Source organism: Spinacia oleracea, chromosome 1 (assembly GCF_020520425.1).
Source record: "Spinacia oleracea cultivar Varoflay chromosome 1, BTI_SOV_V1, whole genome shotgun sequence".
NCBI lineage: Eukaryota > Viridiplantae > Streptophyta > Magnoliopsida > Caryophyllales > Amaranthaceae > Spinacia > Spinacia oleracea.
Window position 1 is genome coordinate 106127636 of NC_079487.1, and position 21644 is coordinate 106149279.

The 21644-nt window shown below is 35.5% G+C and overlaps 3 protein-coding genes across 5 annotated transcripts; 2 read left to right on the top strand and 1 right to left on the bottom strand.

Moving 5' to 3' along the window:
• The first annotated feature begins 210 nt into the window (after nt 1–210).
• LOC130469361 (ankyrin repeat-containing protein At5g02620) lies at nt 211–12536 on the top strand. 2 transcript variants are annotated; one of them, XM_056838590.1, is made up of 3 exons: nt 211–744; nt 837–1216; nt 12292–12536. In XM_056838590.1, exons 2-3 carry the CDS (start codon nt 934–936, stop codon nt 12339–12341), a joined length of 333 nt encoding a protein of 110 aa, XP_056694568.1. In that variant the 5' UTR covers nt 211–744; nt 837–933; the 3' UTR covers nt 12342–12536. The 2 variants fall into 2 exon arrangements, with proteins under 2 accessions (XP_056694568.1, XP_056694565.1); XM_056838587.1 differs by having other exon boundaries at nt 212–744; nt 840–1216.
• LOC130469364 (uncharacterized) lies at nt 8823–10179 on the bottom strand. Of its 2 annotated transcripts, none has more exons than XM_056838594.1 (3): nt 9636–10179; nt 9272–9359; nt 8823–9109 (listed from the first exon to the last, which is right to left on the bottom strand). In XM_056838594.1, the coding sequence occupies exons 1-3, from the start codon at nt 9758–9760 to the stop codon at nt 9011–9013; spliced, it is 312 nt and encodes a 103-aa protein (XP_056694572.1). In that variant the 5' UTR covers nt 9761–10179; the 3' UTR covers nt 8823–9010. The 2 variants fall into 2 exon arrangements, with proteins under 2 accessions (XP_056694572.1, XP_056694570.1); XM_056838592.1 differs by having other exon boundaries at nt 8823–9114.
• Nucleotides 12537–15731: 3195 nt separating the features above from the next.
• Nucleotides 15732–18610, top strand: LOC110780387 (protein ACCELERATED CELL DEATH 6-like). The gene is made up of 2 exons (XM_056838586.1): nt 15732–17811; nt 17880–18610. Exons 1-2 carry the CDS (start codon nt 17362–17364, stop codon nt 18477–18479), a joined length of 1050 nt encoding a protein of 349 aa, XP_056694564.1. The 5' UTR covers nt 15732–17361; the 3' UTR covers nt 18480–18610.
• The last annotated feature ends 3034 nt before the right edge of the window (nt 18611–21644 follow it).

Sequence of the window (21644 nt, forward strand, 5' to 3'; positions counted from 1 at the left end):
CTAGACTACTTTTCCTCCTCCTCATCGATCATTGCTCAACTATTTTTTATCACGTTCAAATAAGTCACAACGACTCGCTGGTATTTGGGCTTGGGGGATGCACCGGGTTAATATGTGAACAACAATTAATTATTAATATATTATGGATTTTTTGAATTGTCATCATTGGTCAACTATTAATATTTTAAAATGACTTTCTAGAACAAGTCTGTTTGGCTTTTGCTTGAGTTCACTAGTTCCATTCTTCGAAGCTTCAGGGATATTGCCTTTCTTATACGAGAATATCTCCGTTGCTTTGACAGTTGACCACAAAAATTCACCGCGCTTGAAAACCTGAAGAAGGTTTTGCATAATTGGAGTACTAAAACGAAAACAAATCTATTCGAAGTAAATACTGAATTTGCAGTATCGTGAAGTTGATCTTATTTGTAATGATCATGGCATTGACAGGGAGGAATTTTCAAGCAAATCATGTTCAGCAGCAGGGCACAAGTAGTAGTGGTAGTAGTAGTAATAGTAGTATTAGAATCAATCTGAAAGGCATGGAACCTAAACTATACCTTGCAGCATCAAGTGGATTATTTGAAGAGATGAGTTGTATTTCCAATTGGAAGGAACAGACAACAACAAGTGGAAACAATGTCCTCCACGTTCATGTAGCCAAAACGCTCCATGAAGCGTCCAAGGGTGACAAGCACAAAGTCTGCATCGACTTCATTAAAGATATTCTCACCGATCATCAAGGTACCATAGCCAGTTATTAGTTATATGATCATATATTTGAGTAACTTTTATAAAATAAAAAGATCAACAATCTAACCTAGTAGTTGTTCTAGTAGGAGATTCGTTGTTGTGGAAGAAGAACAACAACAGTGACATCCCTCTGCACCTGGCTGCTAGGTTTGGGAGGTGAATCAAGAGGAGGTGACGAGGATGATGAGGGTGGTCAACAAGAACAAGGATACAGCCTTACATGATGCAGCTCGGGAGGGTCATGCTGCTGTGGTGAAATTGCTATTGGAGGCAGATAATAATTGGCCACATGAAGCTAACGAGGTAGGTGAGATTCCACTCTATCTTGCTGCTGAGAGGGGATCTACTACTTTGGTGGCTATGATTTTAGACAATTGTCATCCATCAGCTTTGGGTGGTTATCATCATAAAGGTCCCTGTGGCCGCACCCCACTCCACGCTGCAGTTCAATGGGGTAAACCAGGTTAGCTCCTCACCCTTTTTTTTTGTAACTGTGTGCTTACAGCCTTTCAGACCCACATATTCATGTAGGACAATGGCTTTCTTAATCATACTCCTCACCCTCTTCTTTGTAACTGTTTTCTTAAATACTCTCTCTGTTCTTAAATACGATAACTTTTGTGTAAGACCGCCTTACCGGAAATACCACTTTGATTGCTTAACTAATTAATTCTAGCGTTTAACTAATTATTTTCTTTGTCTAACTAATTGGTTTCAGTACTTAACTAATTAGTTCGAGTGTTTAACTAATTGATTTTATTGCTTAACTTATATGACACCAAGAGTCTTTTAGGGTCTTTTGTGTAAGGCCGTCTTATATAAAAGTTTGTATCTTAAATATCAGTCATGTTTTAACTTTTTAACTCGTTTCAACTCAATATTTAAATGTAAATATCTCCAAATACGTATACTAGAAAAAAATAAAAATTTGATATTGTTAAACTACACATTAAGACGAACCAAATTAGATTTCACATGAATATGTTTTGAAATACGTGTTGGAAAAGAAATTAGAAGATTCTCTCCAATTGTAAATAATGTCATCCAAAAGAGACTAATATTCGAGACAGACGGAATAATTTCTTTTCTACGTATGCTAGGGAATTTTTGTTAATATTGTTCCTTTTACCAAAATAGTTTTTTTTGCATATTGTTTTCTTAAACATAGTTTTTCCCACATATTCTGAAGCTGATCCTTCAAATTTTTGTTTTCTTGCACCTAATCATCTATGTACATATTCAACCCATCTTCCTAACATAGAATTCGTCCAAATGTTAGGAGTATTTTATTGCTTAATTTCATCACCTAAACACAAAGTACTTTATATTATCTTTTATCTTCTCCTCGTTTTAACATATTCGTGACAAATGATAGAGTATAAAATTAATCTTGGGGTATTACGTCCCCTTGTAAGAAAACCATTTGGGCCTTGAAATGTGGATGCAACATAGGCCTCCTCATATCTAGCGCGAAATATTGGATGAGATTTGAACTCGTGACCTTTGCGTCACACTGACTCTAATACCAAGTCAAAGGACCAACTCAACCAAAAGCTTAAACTGATGGTTAAAGCCCAAAAATTATTATTATAACAAACTATGTGTCTTAGCCTACCGCGGCTGCACCTAATCCCAAAATACTCTTATGTTAAAGAGTCAAATGGTTTAAGGATCATGCCTTTTGTCAAAAGCCATTGAACAGGGACTCATACTGTCATACGAAGTAATGAAATAGTATGCGCATTAAACATCATGCTAGCTTGTACTCCATATTACATGGGATAAATCACTAACATGATCTAACGTGATCATAGAGCCAGCGTGTTTTTTTTTTTTTGACATAAGCTTAAACAAGCAATTTAAGGTAAATTACAAAACGACAAACATAAAGTAGAAGCTGCCTTTGCAAGCTTGTGCGCCTGATGAACTCTCTGCTTATCAACCTTGTTAATACAGCACCGTAGAAAGGTCTTTCCAATTCTTTGGATTTCCGCAAGCGTCCAGATGAGGTTGATATCCGCAATCTCCATCGATCTCAGTAAATCGACCAAACGTAGAGAATCAGTAAAAATTGAGACTCTATTAAACCCGGCTTGAGACGCCCACCGCAGACTTAATAAACAAGCTAAAACCTCAGAGTGGAGAGCAGAACTTGTCAAACCTGGCTGCGCACCCCCTAAAATTCGATCACTTGGAACCTGTTGCCTATCCAAATACCAGCCCATACCAGCAATCTTAGAGCTTTTAAACCAAGACCCATCAGACACAATTATAGTAGTGGGATTTCCATCTTCACTCCCTGATAAGATAATCCTAGAAAAGCCCGGAGGAAAGATCGGATCCACTTCAGGAGGATGGAAAAACCTTAAATAAGGTGATGGATGCTGGTGCAATATTGAAATTTGATCCAAACCTGACTTGATACAATTATGCATTGCCGAAGAAGAAGTAGATTGACCTCTAAAAACACGATTATTCCTAACCAACCATAAACTCCAAAGAGTGCTCATAAAGTACAAACACCTTGGACTATTCTTACCATCCTGACTTTGAAATCGTCGGATATAAAACAGAAACCATTCTTGGAAAGACATGGCTTCATTGAAATTTGAATGGATAGCGAGTGAACCACTCCTCCAAACATCCTGAGCAAACTTGCAAAACCGAAAAAGATGCTGAAGATCCTCATCTCCTGCATTACACTCGTCACACACCGTTGACAGCTGAACACCCCTCCTCCCTAAATTAGCCTTAGTAGCAATCCCATTATGAAGGAGCTTCCAAAAGAACATTTTCTACTTAGGAATAATCTTCATCGACCATAAGGATTTATAGAAAACGGACTCTGAATTCAACCCATAGTCACTAGAATCTCCTAAAACTAACATGGCATACGCAGACTTAACAGAAAGCTTACCTGATATATGGTATTTCCAATAAAGGAAATCCTCAGCATTAGAAGAAGGAAGTTCCATACTCAAAATTCTCCGAGCATCCGAGAATTCAAAACTAGAATTGATCTCTGCTAAATTCCAGCCTTCCCCAGAAGGAAGCAAGAAATGGTGTACTTTCCAATCCTTAGCTTGCCTAAGAGTGACATTAGAACTGAAAACTGGAGTACCTCCATTCACCCACTTATCCCTCCCTGCAACAATTGACTTTCCGTTCCCCACTTTCCAATTACACCCTTCAAGAACCAGGTTGGAAGCTCTACCTAACCCTCTCATACCCCAAGAAAGACGCCTACCAATAAGAGAAGCTTTAATCCCGGTCCTTAGAGGTTTCAAAAATTTCCTATCCACCACTCCAGCTAACAACGAGAGAGGGTTATTATTAAGTCTCCAGACCTGCCTCATAAGTAAAGTTTTATTCAAGCAAGAAGCATTCCGGATTCCCAAACCACCAAGACCTCGAGGAAGCTGCAAAGTTATCCTATTAACCCAATGAAAACCTGAACCTGCTCTCCCAGCCCAGAAGAATCTAGTAATAATATAATCTAACTTTGACGATATTGACAATGGAATCTCCATGCAGCTGAAGACGTGAGAAGCCATAGCAAGAAGAACAGAGTTAATCAAAACTAATTTCTGAGATTGAGAAAGGTTGCAAGAGTTCCAAGCTGAGATCTTAACAGCAACCTTATCCACAATAAATTGAAAATTGGAATGTTTCTTTCCCACCAAGTCAATTGGAACTCCCAAATGTGTTCCTATATTCTGAACCAGTTCCATCTTTAAAATACCTTTGAAACGACGCCGACTTTCCTTAGGAGTATTCGGACTTACTTTAAAAAGGGATTTCTGCAAGTTAAGTTGTTGACCTGAGATTCCACAAAACCTTTGAAGAATGTTCGAGACTGCACAACAACTTTCATTTGTAGCATTGAAGAAAAGAAGAGCGTCATCCGCAAAGAAAAGATGAGTCATTTGCGGGCTTCCTCTAGTCAATTTAATCCCCGTAAACTGCTTAAGATCATTCCCTAACTGCAACATTCTAGATAAAATATCCATGCAGAAAAGAAACAAAAAAGGAGATAACGGATCACCTTGTCGAATTCCGCAACGAGGCCTAAAATTTTCCGATGTGTGGCCATTAATTAGCACTTTGTAGGAGACTGTCGAAATACATTGATGAACCAATCGGATCCAATGCTGAGGAAAACCATAACCCCTTAAAACTTGAATAAGAAAGTCCCAATGAACTCTATCATAGGCCTTGCTCATGTCTATTTTCAACGAAGCAAGATAACTTCTCCCCCTATGATGATAATTTATTTTATCAATAGCTTCATGACTCAAGAGGATATTGTCAGCCATGAAACGGCCAGAAATAAAGGCATGCTGAGACGGTGAAATAATGCTTGGAAGAAGAGCCTTCAATCTCACCACCAAACACTTAGAAGCGCATTTATACACCGTATTACACAAACTTATAGGTCTAAGATGACTCGTATCCTCTGGAAAGTCTCTCTTTGGTATCATAACCAAAATCGAATGATTCCATTCTTTAAGAAGGTAGCCTGAAGAGAAAAAACTCCGAACTGCTTCACAAACCGACAACCCTACCTTGATCCAATGCTTTTTTAAAAAGGCCGCAGTGAAACCATCAGGCCCTGGAGATTTAGAATCTCCCATTGAAAACATAACATCTCTAATTTCGATATCCGAAAAATCTCTTTCTAGAAAAGAAACTTGATTAGCTGAGATTTGTGGCAAGCCTAACTCTCTTATTACCATTTCCACATCATCATTAATTTGCATCACTGAATCACTTTTGAAGACTTCTCTGAGATTAACAACTACTAGATTCTGAACTTCATGTTGTCCCTCCACCCAACCACCACTTTGATCTTTAAGAGTTAAAATTTCATTCTTTTTCTGCCTCATTTTAACTCTAGAAAAAAGCAAGGAGGACGGAATATCACCATCAGTTATCCAGGTTTCTTTCATTCCTTGTCTCCAGAATTGAACTTTAATCGAAGCCTCTGAAAAGGCTTCATCTACCTTAGCAATATAATCCTCAGCTTGATTCAGATTTCCCACCCTCATACCAGAAGCAACCAAATTCTCATTCATTACTTTCCAATTAACACCCCAAAACTTTTTATTGTTAAGACACCAGGATTTAATTTTGAGACGAAGTTTAACTAATCTTCGAGACAATAAGAACCTAGGTGAACCATGAAAATCTTGCTTCCAAACTTCATCAACTAAGTTGCAAACCTCAGAAAATTGAAGGCACCAATTTTCAATTTGATAAGGTCTCGATTTTTTAAATAAAACACAATCGTTCTCAAAAATAATAGCCGAATGATCCGAGGCAATAAAAGGTTGGTTTGAAATTTTACTATCAGGAAAATCAACAAACCACTCATTAGACATATAACCTCGATCAAGACGTTCCAAAATTAGATTACTACCTTCCCTCTTATTAGTCCAAGTAAAACTTGGGCCCGAAAACGGAACTTCAAGAAGGTTACTATTTAAACGAAAAAGATTAAACTCATCCCACCCTTCAATTTCACTTCTTCCTCCTAACTTATCCTGATAATATTCAACTTGATTTACATCACCTAGGACTAAGCATTTAGGATACAAAACGAGAATTCTTAATAAAGCATCCCAAACACTCTTCCTATCATCCAATATAGGAGAACCATAAAGAAAGATCACATAGTGAGAATTTCCATTAGATTCATTAACTTTACAAACTACATAATTAGAAGAGCTAAGTACACAACTTACATCAATATTACTCCAACCTAACACAAGCAAGCCTCCCCTACTGCCTATTGAGTCTACCCCATTACAAAATCTAGGATTAGTACACTTGAACAAATTTACAGCATTTGAGACAGACATCTTGGTCTCAGACAAAAACAAAAGTTTTGGGGAATTAACACGCAAAAGCCAAAATACATACGGTAGTTTAGGATTATTAATATCATTTAAACCCCTACAATTCCAGCATATTGTTTTCACTTAGCGGAAGAAGGCCTAGCCTTCGCTTGATTGACAGAATAGGAGCTCTCAGAAGCAACTGAAACTGACATACCCTCAAAAGGACTTGAACTGCTCTTTATATGGAGATTGCCTGACTTGCCAATTCGAACCTTCTTACTACACTCTGGAACCATTTGCTTCTTTCCCCTTTTACCTTTTCCTGATTTACACCCCTCAAAAGCCTTAATAATATCGTGCCGAACTTTAACTTCCAAGTCTCTTGCCAAATCCAAATCAGAAACACACTTAGAATGCAAAACAAAGGTATTGTTCTTTCTCGACCAACGATTGAAACCACCTTTGAGCTCAATTTTTTTAATCTAAGCTTCCTCCTTTTATGCTGCCAATCAGTGTCACAATAAAGACTACGAGAAGCCACCTCCCTAACTGAGCTACCTCTTTCACTTTCATAACCACCAGGTCTTGATCTTTTCTTAGGCCAACTTGCTTCGAACTTTGACACCAAACTTGTAGTAGGGGAATGAGAAGGAGTTTTAAACTCCCTTGGTGTCGAAGGATCACCAGAAGATTCACTACTAACCTGTTGAACTAATTTCTCAGCAACAACACCCTCAGCCACAGGAATTGAATTAGTAGGAATAACCATAGGAGTAGGTAAAGAGAACCCCCCACCACGTTGAGCCAAACATTCAGAAAAGAAACGAGGCCGATTAATACAAACAGGAGCAGGAGGGGAATTAATATATAACCTTCGAGGACTCGGAATGGAATGAAAAACCCCCTCATAAAAAATTTGTGGCTTCCCTTCCACAAAGTTTTGGGAAGGGTCTCTTTGACGTTGAGAAACATAATGCCTCGGGTAAACATCTTCACTGAACAGAGCAGGAGCTGTTAACTGCTGCGAACCATGAACAATATTATCTTGTTGCTGATGAAATTGATTGTTATTATTATGCTGTAACACTGTATCTCCAACATAGCCATCTCCACCTTCTTGATTTTGATCTTGATGCCTACTCCCTGTTGGAACATTCCTCTCCATTGGAGGTTCTGAAACATCTATAACATTACCACCCCCAGGATGTCTCGAAGACTCACCAATTTCAAAGGTGGCATTGTCTCTACCAAAGTGAAAAGTGAACCCATGTTCAATTGAAGCACCACCCTGAAACGAAGTTGCATTACCTTCAAAAATAGGGGCATATACCCTAAAGGGACCTCCCCTTCTAACATTAAAGGTCGAATTACATGGAATTGGGTCCATGTAATTTCGAGGAGGATAATCTGCTAGAGTATCTTGATTAATACGAACCGAACCTGAGAAAACTCTACCACTATTGTGAATTAAACGAGGATCATAAAAACCATTTTGCTGCGGTGGAGAGTTGATATGACTGCCATTATCATGCCCTTCCACATCACCATCAGAGAAGTGATCGGAAGCCGGATGAAAAGAGCTATCTGAACCTCCTGCAGACCCATTTGGAGAAGAACTATTGAGATTATTATCTCCCCCATTACCACCATTATTATCACCCCCCCCCCCCCCCCCCCCCCCAAAATCATCATCTCCCCCATGCCCATGAAACTGATTAGGGTCCCAATCATCCATCCAGTGATAATTCAACAAATTTAGCATTGTATTTCGATTGGAAAAAGGGTCCGAGAGACCTTCAACCACATTCGAATAAAGAGGTTGATGAGAGGAACCATGCATTATAGTACAACCATTAGCTTCTAATCTATCATAAAAAGCTCCAACTCTTCTACTAGCAACATAATCAGTTAATAAGCAATTACTAGTATAGTGACCCACCCCTCCACATTTTTTACAAAATTTAAAAATTCCCTCATATCTGAAGTCAGGGCCGGCTCCGAGAATTTGGTGGCCCTGTGTTAAGCTTATCAATGAAGCTCATATGAGGCCCCTAAAAACAATTTGAGGGGAATTATTAACTATAAACCTATTATTTATTTATTTTTTTGGTAAATAAGATAATTTTTATTACCAAAAGGTAAAAACTAAACAACATTCAAACAGAAAAAACCGCTAAGGGAGCACGAACCCGCATCCCAAACTAAAATCACATAAGATACAATGCAGGAGCTGCACCGGTCACTGCAGTCAGGCAGCCTGTACACCACTACACCATCAACAAATTAACTACGATAAGAGCACAAGCACGCAACAGAGCAAGCAACACTGCAGTAGTAGAGCACAACAACAACACACCATCAACAAATACACACTGCAACAACATAGATACAATGCACCAGCTGCATCAGTCACTCAGTCAGACAGCCTGTACACCGCTACACCAGTCAAGCAGACCTGCAGACTGCAGTAAGCTTGCACAGCAGGAACACATCTGAACAAGAGGCCTGAACAACAACTGGCCTACACAACAACAACAACAGATTGTCCTGAGCAAACCAGAATCTAAGGCAACAAAACCAAAGACAAACTAATTAACCAAGTTATTGAACAATCAAACAACAATTCAAAAATACATAAAAATTATAGCAATAAAATCATTGAGAAAGATAGATACAACCTGGATTGAATGCTTGTCAAACGAAGAAAGAGAAGAAATTGATTGCTTCCGGCCTTCCAATAACGAACTGCAACTCCCGATTTCCCCTCTTTAATATAAAGTGACATGAAACAGAGAAGATCTCATATTAATCTAAGTTCAAACCAAACAAATTAAAATAAAAACAAATCTATTTCAAACGGTGAACAAAAACGTGAAAAATGAAATTTCGGAGACAAAAATATCTAACAATTTTACCCCAAATTAGATGAACAAAATAAAATCTGCAAAAACTGATGTTAAGAAACAAAATCAAACCGGCCGGAAAAAAATTGAAAACTGATGAAATAAATACAAAAAGCCATGGAAGCGAGAGAAAATATACCTGATTATAGACTTATAGTTCAGAGCCTCAGGTCCAACTGCATCGTTATTGAAGGAATGAAGGGCTATTTGAATTGAAAATAATTCGAAGTAGATATTGATATTTAAGAGATTTTCTTGATACATATATAAATAAATGAAATTTATCCGTTGAATACCATGAATTTAGATGGGTAATTTCAGAGAATGAATTGATAGAGAGGAAAACAAGGATGAACGGTACTTTTTTCATAATTGCAGAGAAGGTAGGAGAAGAATTCAGTCAATTAGAGTATTTTTAGGAGAGATAATTAAGGGAATTAAGAGAATTAATTGACTATTTTTTGGAAATCAAATCATGAGAAGGAGAGAGAATAAGAATTTGAAGAGTTATTTTAGGAAGTTGGGGTTTGCATGTTTGACTGAACTCACGGGGAAGGGAAGGGAAGGGAAGAAGATGCTTTAATTTTTTATTTTTTATTTTTTTAAAGTTTTAATGCAACTGGCGAAAAAGAATTTGGGCCCCCCTAAATTTTGGGCCCGGTGCCGTGTATCCGACCAGACCGCCCAATGGCCGGGCCTGTCTGAAGTCTACCCACATAGCTTGATCAGAGGATAAAGGCAAGAAACAACCTGGAACAATAGGTTGGGAGAGATCAACAATCATCAAAGCCCTAATCTCTGGCTCCGGAGGAACATCTTCATTACCACCATCAATCTGCTCTATTACACCTACATGACGCAAAGCTTGCACACCCCATTGAATATCAAGGATGTAATATCCCAATATTTTATAATTTCGTATAATATATTTTATAGTCAAAATATAATTATATCCGTTTTTAGCTAGTCCCTTTTAATATTTTCAGAAATTTAAAAACGCTATTTTAAAATTAGTAGGACTCTTATTACGAGCACCTATATATAACCCTTTAAACCTAATTATTTTATGTAAACCTTGTGCAGCCGTAATTTCACCCTAGCTAACAAATCCTCTTCATTCATTATATATTAGTTGCGTATTACCTCACATCTAACCCAATAACTTTAGCAACCATTGATTTTCATCATACTGATCTATCATATTGATTATTTGGTTATCAAAAGCATACAAGAAAATTTGAGCACACTGTCACCGTAAGATGATCATCTCGCTACCCCGCACGCACCTGAGTGTGTGTGTTCATTGCGTACATTATCGTATATTAATTTCGGGAAGGTAATCACGCACACTTAGTCTCTTTAAATTATTCGTAATTAAGTATTGATTATTATATATAATCATGTATAGGTCTTTGGAGTTGTTTGTTATATATAGTATAAATCTTATGTCTAATTATAAGTGAATAATGTGATAACGTATATTAGATAAATGCTCAACTCATGGATAATATTGTTGAGTTAGATTTCTTATTATATTAATCACTATTATTTTGTATATGTGTAGATATCTAAGGGTCTAGTTTATTTGTGGATTGATATTGGAAATTTGGATTGGGTCAATCTATATATTCTAGAGTTTTAGATCGTTATAGAGTTTCTTGGCTTTATTAATTAATAGTTAGTAATCACACTTAGTCCCTTCTAATTGTTCGTGTATATTATTAGTTGTAATCACACGCACCTAGTCTATTTAGTTATTTATATATATTAATTACTGAGTTATTTATATATATTAATTATTATGTGTACTCTCGTAATGTTAGAAGTTGTTACATATATTATATGTGAAGTTTGCTTAATTGATTTATCAATGAGATCTTTGTACATGACTTAGATTATTTTGCCTTTGATATATGCTTATATGGGTTACAGCTGCATTGTTTATATGTTAACTTCTAATACTTGATAAAGTGAATTAGCATAGTAGCCGTATAAGATTGAGACTGTAATGCTACAAGTGTTTTATATTGTACCATACGTCTAATTCTATTAGTCTCCGAGCTTAACGCTATACAACATTATTTTTATGGAAGTTTAGATTAATCATTTTGGGATGATAATTGATCATCTTGTAGTACAATTTCTCTTAAGATAATATATGAACCGGTTGGAAAGCACATTGTGCTTTATTATTTGGTCGGAGCCATAAGCACGACCCTAGGCTTAATCTACTCTATTGAGTTAAAAACACTCAATGGGGGGTGTGCACACTTAAAGACTAAGACATGTTTGGTGGTTACATCCAATAGTCCAATACTATTGGGTGGTGGACTAGATTCACATTTTTCTGGTGGTTACATCCAATAGTTTAATATATACTAATGGGTGGTGGACGCGACATCTCTCTGGTGGTTACATCCAATAGTTCAATATATACTATTGGGTGGTGGACTCGATCCACAATACTCAAATGGTGAACTTATAAGAAATTAAAAATAAACCCTTGTTACTTATGGTTATATGTACTAGTTTTATAAGAATTGTTTATCAATTTGTACTTATGTGTTTGTTAAATTATTATTATTATTATTATTATTTATTATTATTATTATTATTATTATTATTATTATTATTATTATTATTATTATTATTATATGTCTGCTTATTTAATAAGCGTTGATTACTCAGCTTTTGCTGACGTGTGTGTTTATTTGTTATGTGTGTTTGCGGCCATGTCTTTTTCTTATGGTGGCCCTGCGACGATCCTTTTGGAATTTGTCCACTATGGTGAGCAGTCAAGATTGACTGGAGCAGATGGATCGTGAAAGATGCAATTACAAGTTGAAAGAGCTCAATATTATCGTTTTGTCTTGTATGACCGTTTAATACTTTTAGTTTAAATAGACCACCTAGTAATCGAGTTGTAATAGTTTGAGTATTGTAAGCCTTAGCACTTGACAATGTGATTAAGTGTGGCGGTGATACCTCCGATTTAGGTGTAAGTTTCCGCAAATTTATTATAAAGTCTTTTATATTCTTATTTCTTTGTAGTTAGTAAATCGGGGGTGTTACAAAGGAAACGGAGAGGAAGCCCATGCACCCTCACCCAGAGCTTAGCCTTGTCAAAATTCAGAAGATGAGGAACAACTTCGTCATGGCCACGACGGAAGGAAATCAACGAACCATCCATCACTGTAGATTGAATTTGCAGCAGAGCTTCTCTATCCGTCGGGTTTGTGCAAAGGAACACAAAGAAATTCCCTAATTTTCTGATGCGAATTGGCCCTCTCTTAACCCATTGAGTATCTGCGACGTGCTGCACCACAGACAAAGGAGGAGAGCTTGGACCATAGAACCTTCCAATAACAGAAAGACTCCAATCAATTGGAGGTCCTAAAAGATGAGGTGCAGGCGGTTCTACCAAAACACCCATCCTATGATGCGACCAATTGTACTGATTCCCTCTTGGAGGCATAATAAACTACTATTTAGAAGACAACAGAATAAGAAAAGAAAAGGGACAAAGCAGAGATTAATTAGAAAAAGACAGAGATTTTAGAAGGAAACAGAGAATATTTTAGAGTAGAAAGAAGGTGTTTGAGTTTTGATTAGAAATAACCTAAGAAGAAGTCCTAAATTAAAGACGAGTGTAAAGGTAGACTTGCATGAGAACACAGGTGTCAAATAAGAATTAACACAACTGCCAAGAGAGATTAACAAGAAACTAAATCTGATTGGGTAAGATTATGGAAGAGATAACTTGAAATTTCTAGAATATGAAAACCTAAAACAAGAACTCATAAATCGCTTATGAGAGACGCTCTTTTGTTTTGAGAGTTTGAGTCATGCATGTCTCACCAAAGAAACTAAGTTGCAAGTCAATGGATGCTAAGTTAATTGCTAACATACATGACTAAATGCAGGTATCTAGTTCATGCAAATGGAATATGTGCGGGTTACTCTCTAGAGCCAGCGTGTTATTCAGATGGAATACTATAAAAGGGGGATGAATTGTAAAATGGAATTTGTTAGACTATTTTTTGCAAAATTATAAAGAACATAAACAAGTAGATAAACAATACAAGAGAGATTTTACGAAGTAATTTTCCAAGGCCTAATTGGAAATAAAACCTCGACCCACTAGGAATTTCAAATCAAACTCTTTTCATTATAGGGCAACAACTTTATACCGAAATGACTGCGAGAGTCATACAGTTTGGAATGCATGATAAGATCTTCTTTTATAGGGTTGAAACTCCTAAGCACTCCTCCCTAATCTCCTCAACTGACGACCATGTTGTCATGATTCTAGGCATGTCCCCATAACATATTCAATTGCTGAGAATGTGGGAGTCAAGGCTAGACGTGCCTGAATTTTCTCAACATAATTTCCTTTTAAAAGAGCAGGAATAGGAAAACGTGAATTTCCAAAACAAATTTTTTTCATTTTATTTCTTCACAGTAAAATTCTATTTCTATTTTATAAAAATCTTTCTTTAGAAAATATTAATCTTACTAGAGAAACTTTATTTTACTATTTTAAGATCACATTCAGTTCCTCCAAATTCCTTTTAGTACCTTGTTCCATAACCTTTCAAGCTACTATATACTTACCTGAATCCTAAAAAATAAACCCATCTTTTAGTACCTTGTTCCATAAGCTTTCAAGCTACTACATACATAACTGAATCTTAGAAAATAAACTCTTATTTCCTGTCTTCATGTTCCATGTTGCTCCGTAAGTTGGTTATTCCACCTTCGAAACTTCTCGAACCATGTACCCCCTTAGAAACTTAGGCCCTGTTCTTTAGAGCTGAACTGAACTGAACTGAACTAAACTAAACTAAACTGAATTCTCCTGAACTGAACTGAACTGAACTGAACTAAACTTAACTGAACTTAACTTAACTTAACTTAACTGAAATTAACTTAACTTAACTTAACTTAATTAATAATTAATAATTAATAATTAATAATTAATAATTAATAATTAATAATTAATAATTAATAATTAATAATTAATAATTAATAATTAATAATTAATAATTAATAATTAATAATTAATAATTAATAATTAATAATTAATAATTAATAATTAATAATTAATAATTAATAATTAATAATTAATAATTAATAATTAATAATTAATAATTAATAATTAATAATTAATAATTAATAATTAATAATTAATAATTAATAATTAATAATTAATAATTAATAATTAATAATTAATAATTAATAATTAATAATTAATAATTAATAATTAATAATTAATAATTAATAATTAATAATTAATAATTAATAATTAATAATTAATAATTAATAATTAATAATTAATAATTAATAATTAATAATTAATAATTAATAATTAATAATTAATACTTCCTCCGTTCTTTTTTAAATGACACAATTATTTAGGCACGTTTACCAATGCACGATATCAAACATTAATATCTCTAATTGTGTATCGGAAAAAATTACAAAAAATTGATATTTAAATAATACTTACAGATACGAATCTAATACAACCCCACACGACTATGTTTTTTCTTATGTATAAACCACAAAAGGAAGTCAAAGATGTTTATGTGAATAGTGGCTAAAATCCCATTGTGTCATGTAAATAAGAATAGAGAAAGTAACTAATAACTACTCCCTCTATTCCTTTTTGTTTTCCCGTTTCCTTTTTTGGCATTCCTATTTCTTGTTCCCATACTGAATCTTTACTATTTTTTGTCACGGTTTTTTTACCAAATTACCCTAAAATTCCCCACTATTTGCCAAAAAATCATAAGATTCTACCCCTTATCCACCCTCTTTTTCCCCCACCACCCTTATTTAATTATTTAACCATTCCCCATAACCCCACCCCACTACCCGTCCCTTTCACTTCTCTCTCATTCACTTCACCCCCTCACCTCTCTGATTTCTCTCACTCTCTCATTTTCTTACTCTCTTTCTCTTCATTTTCTTGCCTTGTTTCTCTCCTCCTCTCACGTTTTTCACTCTCTCCTCCAAAACATATCTCTGTTCTTCAGATCTAGAAGTGAGATCGTCGCCGCCACCCCAACCAAACCTCCGCCGCATGTATTATGGCTTTAGATGGTGAAATTCGACCATAAAAACTCTAGATCTAGAGTTTTCATGGTCGAATTTGACCTCTAAATCCTCAAAATCGTGAGTGATAGTAAAGATCAAGTGGGTATTAATTTATTTTTGTGTGTTTTTTGGTCGAATTTTCTGGGTGATTTTTGTCGAAATTTTTGGTTGATTTTGGTCGTTATTTTGGCTGAATTTTTGGGTTAAATTTGGTCGAACTTGGTTGTTGATTTTGGGTTTAATTTTCTCGAATTTCAAGGTTTAATTTTCTCGAATTTGGTCGAATTTCTGGGTTTAATTTTCTCGAATTTGGTCGAATTTCTGGGTTTAATTTTGCTTGATTTTTTTGGGTTGATTTGAGTTTTTTGGGTTGATTTTTGGCCGCTTTTTTTTGGTCGAAATTTGAGTTGATTTTGGTCGAAATTTGGGTTGAATTTTGTTGATTTTTTTTGGTTGGTTTTGGTCGAATTTCTTGTCAAATGTTTGGGTTTTTTGGGTTTAATTTTTGGGTTGATTGTTGTCGAATTTCTTGGTTGATTTTTGTTGAACTTTTGGGTTGATTTGGTCGACTTTTTGTCTTGATTTTGGTCGAATTTTGTGGTTGAATTTGGTCGTATCTTGGGGCTGATTTTTTACGAAATATTGGGTTTCTTTTGCCGAACTTTTGGTTGAATCTCTTGGTTGATTTTGTCTAATTCTCTGGGGGTTTTTTTGTTGAATTTTGTTGATTTTTCTGGGTTTTTTTGTCGAAATTGGTTGATTTTTCTGGGTTTTTTGGTCGAATTTTGTTGATTTTTCTGGGTTTTTTTGGTTGAATTTTGTTGATTTTTTTTTTGTTGAATTTGGTTGAATTTTGTCTAATTTTATGGGTTTTTTGGTCGAATATTTTTTGATTTTTCGGGTTCGAATTTAATCTGTTTTTTTTTGTTATTAATAATAAAATATCTCATATTTATCTTATTTCTTTAATATTTTCTCTCTCCTTACTTTATTTTAAACATATAATCTCTTACACTTAATCATTATTCTTACACTCAATCATTACTCACATCCCAATACAACCAAAGATTCCAGTTTTCTTAAAAACCACCCAACATTTCTTAGTGGAACAACAAAAAAGAATGGAGGGAGTAATATTTAATATTTAATATTTAATAATTAATAATTACTCCACAATAATTAATAATTAATATTTAATAATTAATAATTATGTTTATTACAATATTATTATTATTAAGTTGAATTGAATTGAATTAAACTGAACTGAACAGAACCGAATGATCCTGAACTGAACTGAAACTGAACTGCGAAATAAGTCCTAAAACTGAAATCAAGACAAAAAGAACAGGGCCTTAATTATGCTTGATTGATCGGTTTCTCTGATTGTCCAAGTCTGCATGCTTTGACTTTCTTTTGTTCCTACTTTGGAACTTCTAGTTTTCTTAGCATAGAAACTTTAAGCATATATTAGTAAAGTTTGCTTGTCATAATCAAAACCATTTGGATCAACACAGATTTATCCTAACCTTCATGTTCTTGATTTGTTTCTATACTATTAGTAAGTTGACATATTCTTATTGCTAGACGATATTTTGCTGACAAATATAAATTGCATGCTTAATTTTGGACATACCAGAGATGGTGCGAAAGATGTTGGAGAAAGAAACCTTGCTAATGAGGGTTCAGGACAATGAGGGGCTAACTCCACTCCACCGTGTTGCTGGAGAGATCAACAAAGGCTCGTATTCTTAAGCTCCTTTTGCAGTATGAGAAAGAAGAGATTGGTGAATCATCGACACTATACATTCAAGACAACAAGGGGCGAACACCCCCTTCACATTGCAATACTTCGGAGTAATTGGTATGCCATAAAGAAGCTGATAGCATGCCGTCCAGACTGCATCGAGATAGTAGATGATCATGGGCAGAATGCGGTACACTATGCTGCCAAGTGGGGCTGTCTCGTTAAAACTGAAACTTTGGTAGAGAAAAAAGGACGCTTTGATGTTCTCCTTAATGACAAAGATGCAGATGGGAATACGCCTCTCCATCTTTTCGCCGCAGCTCTTCCTACCTCTAGCCATGTTTGTGTTATTAGACTTCCAATTTTTACTAGATTAAATAACTCATTCCTCAACCTCAAGGCATTCAATAAACAAAATCTTACCGTTGGGGATATCTTGGCCTCCAAAATTCCCACCATTCATCCCGATTCAGTAAGTTCTTATTATGTCTTGTACAATTAAGTTTGTGAATATATTGTTTAATTATGTTTAATTTGTAGAATAATATACAGCAAGTGAGAAGTTGGATGGCACCAAGAGGAAAACGAATTAACAAATATGAAAGAGAAGTTGACGTTGAGAAAGGAAATAGTAATGTAGAATCAAAACTTGTGACGCTCAGAAAAGAAGCTCAAGGACACTCTTTGGTGGCGACATTGATTGCAACAGTATCTTTCGCTGCTGGTTTCACAGTCCCCGGCGGATTTAATCAAAACAATGGAGAGAATATAGGAATGGCAGTGCTTAAAAGTAAGGCTGCCTTCAAAGTATTCTTGATCTCAGATGCCATAGCCTTCACATGCTCTGCTGTTGCAATACTCTGCTACTTTTCTCTTGTAAGTACGGAATCTACCTGGACAACTGAGGCTCACTCGTTTACAGCCCGTATACTAAATATCATTTCATTGGGTGCATTGATGTTAGCATTTACCACAGGTGTATCAGTCGTGGTATCTCAGTCACCTCACCTAGTCTTTGCATTATGGGCTATTTTTATGGTTTTTCTCTTCTACTATACCTCACTAGTTACCCGGACTCTTCGAGCTGTACGGGACTACTGTGCAAGATGTTCTGTTAGAAATCGTCACACGTTCGAGTAAGATTGGAAATTGTTTTCTGCTAGCTCTCCCAAGAAATACTGCATAATGCAAGAGCATAAAGAAAGCTGCGGTTTAAGAGCTCTGTTTTGTACTTTGTTAATTGTTATGACATTTGCTTTAATCTCTGATAAATAGGTTATCTATATTGTGTGATTGAATTTCAATCTTCTCATGGGGTTAGCAAAATCATTAAATTTTTTGTTGGAACTTTGTCAAATAATCATATGGGGTAAAATCGGACTTGGGTTGTTATGGGTCGGATGCGGGTTCGGTTAAAACTAGTCGTATACTACTCGAGTTACGGATCTCCTCAGGTTGCTAGTGGATCGGGTTCGGGTCTTTGATTCACGGGTCAAACCGGATTTCAGATCGGTTCAGATCGGTTTAAAAAGGCTCTACTTCTCGGATATATACGATTCGGATATCGATCGGTTTCGGTCAATTTCTCGGATCGGGTCACTTTTTGACAGCCCTTTTGTACTCCTACTTGGAGGAAGAGCTGACGTTATATTATGGGCTTATTATTTGAGTGAAGATATCCATGCAGTGATGCAGGTTATGTGTCCTTGGGCCCATGTGAATGATGCTTGTACTAAAGAAGCCAAAGTCTCAACTCTCAAGGGGAGCTGACTGCATTTCCTCTTATTTCGAAAATAATAAATTTAGATAAGATAAATTTAGAAAAAATAAGAATACTTTATAATTAATAACTAAGCAAGTTAAGAAAAGATCATAAGTTTTTAAAAAAAAAAAAAAAGAGTGAAAATCAGATGGATAACGCACCCTTGAGGCGCATTTCATCACATTTTTTTGTCACATGTGCAAACCATGTGTGGGGGAAAACGAGAGGAAGTTCACTATGGGCATAATACATTCTTCATATGTGAAGCGAGAAGCTCGGGCACGAGGTGATTTTCCACGCGAAAATAACATTTTTTACAAAAGGTCTTGTATGAACTGGGTGTACAATAAATTTATTGTACACCAACATAACTTTTACCCAATTTTCTTTAACTTTTACCAAATTTTCTTAATTTTTATATTTTTAAAAAGTAAGATGATAGATAAATATTTTAAAGGGCTAAATGATAAATTTTATACATTATTAGTGATTTTGAAGAAATATTTTTTATTAAAATGAAAATTTTATCACTAAAAAATAGATAACTTTTACGTATATAAGGGTAACTTTTAAGCATTTTACATTAACTTTAATTTCGGTATACAATATTTATCGTACAACCCATGTAAATAAGAATTTGTGCATCCTTTAAATGTGTAACAGTACTGTAAGGGGAAAAAACTAATTCGTAAAAATATGGTAATGATAGAAATCATAAAGAGTCCTTTGCATGAACAGATTCGAATACAAAATCTCATAAAACAGTAATCTATTACTATATACTAAAAGAGACACCGGAAATGACACGTGTCAATTCCTGGTGCGATTTTTTCCCGTCAAAAATCACTTTCCCAAAAAAGTGTATCTGTTTTATTTTATTTTTATTCTCTACCTTTTTTTTATAAACTATTCCTTATTTATGTATGGAAACAAATTTTAGTTTATAAATTATGGCAATAATAGATACAACGTAATAATAATTATTCTAAATTGGTAATATTTTAGTCAAATCACTATATTAATAATGAAAAATATATCACTCAATATTTTGGTCAAATTGTCATATTAGCATTTTAAATATGCATATTAGATGAATAAATTTAAACGAGTATATTAAAAATGTTATAACTATACAGTAGTTTGAGAAATATTCAGTTAAATATTTTGTTAAAAAAAATATCAAAGTCCGTGCGTGCACGGGATCTAATCTAGTTTCACATATAAAGGACTAGTTTGGTTGAAATTCTAATGCATGAGAAGTCTTATTTCCTAGGAAGTGAAGAGCAAAGTAATTGTTTGGTTGACATGAGCATGGGAAGTGAAACTTCCTAGGAAGTTCTACTTTCCCTAAAATGGAGGAAGTTGCTTAATTACCTAGTCTCCCCTAGGTAAGTAGAATTTTCCATGGTAATTCTAACTTCCTATAGTCAACCAAACAAGAATACTTAATTCCAAGAAAGTTAAAACACATGGAAGAAAATAGGAAAATTTGTCAAAAAGGACCTTTTAGAATCAAAAAATTGTCAAAAATGACCTTTTAAAAAAAGTGGTGAAAGAAGGCCCAATTGTGATTTTTTGTTGTCAATAAGGACCAGGAGTGATTTTCCGGTGGTCAACTCTTGGATTCCGGCGTTGACCTACACGTGTCACACACGTGTATTAAAAAAAAAAGAAAAAAAAATTCCCTCCATTTTACCCCACCGGTTTACTTTCCCCAACTAACAACAATAACAATATAACGACAGCTAGCAACAACAACACATAAGACGCAGCAGCCGTACCGGCTCCGACAACACCAGTTACGGAAAGATCAAGGGGCGGCGCGAGGGACAGAAGACGCCGGTGGTGGCACGCACCCATCAAGGAGAGAGAAGAGTTAGGCGAAAGAGGTGAGGGGATTTAACAGTTATTTCCATGTACTTTTTTACAATTTGTTTCCAAATATGGGGGTTTAAGATTTTTGATACTCTAGTGCCACTAGTAGAAAAAACCCCTGTTGCAACCCCCTTGTTGCAGCGTACATGTAATAATACGCTTCAACAACCAGTAGGTCAACGCGGGTCAAACTTTATAAAGGGTTGTTGCAGCGTACAAATTAATTGCCCGCAGCAAGAGAGTTTTTTGCAGCGTACAAAGTAAAAGCCCCCTGCAATAGCCCATTTATTTTGCAGCGTACAGATAAAAGCCCCCTGCAATCATGTAAATTTTTTTCGCTGCAAAGCTAATTAAGAAAAACATTTCATCTCAAACCTAAGGACCAAATTCGAGAACCATATCCACGCTCAGTACTCCCTCTTCTTCCCTCAGCTTTCCCTGCGTGAAGCCATTTCTAACACCGCGTACTCTCTCACCTCCTCATTCTTCTTCTTCTTCATCTGCTCTCTTTCTCTCTCCTAAATCCCTTCTTTCTCCGCCATATTCCCCCAATTCCGAGGTCCTTTTCGTGAATTCTCCCCCGTTTTCTCGCCGCGGTTTCTTCCCCAGGTAACTCCCATTTCGACGCTTTTTTCTGAATCCCCCCTTTTTTGTTCTAAGTTTTCTCT

Bases quoted from the DNA above. Each gene is read 5' to 3' on its own strand.
- LOC130469361 (XM_056838590.1), top strand. From the start codon at position 934: ATGATGAGGGTGGTCAACAAGAACAAGGATACAGCCTTACATGATGCA. The intron at 1,217-12,291 runs GTTAGCTCCTCA...TATGGTGAGCAG, and splicing joins AGTTCAATGGGGTAAACCAG to TCAAGATTGACTGGAGCAGA.
- LOC130469364 (XM_056838592.1), bottom strand. From the start codon at position 9,760: ATGTATCAAGAAAATCTCTTAAATATCAATATCTACTTCGAATTATTT. The intron at 9,360-9,635 runs GTATATTTTCTC...TTTATATTAAAG, and splicing joins AACTATAAGTCTATAATCAG to AGGGGAAATCGGGAGTTGCA. The intron at 9,115-9,271 runs GTTGTATCTATC...GTTGTTGTGTAG, and splicing joins TTGACAAGCATTCAATCCAG to GCCAGTTGTTGTTCAGGCCT.
- LOC110780387 (XM_056838586.1), top strand. From the start codon at position 17,362: ATGAGAAAGAAGAGATTGGTGAATCATCGACACTATACATTCAAGACA. The intron at 17,812-17,879 runs GTAAGTTCTTAT...TTTAATTTGTAG, and splicing joins CCACCATTCATCCCGATTCA to AATAATATACAGCAAGTGAG.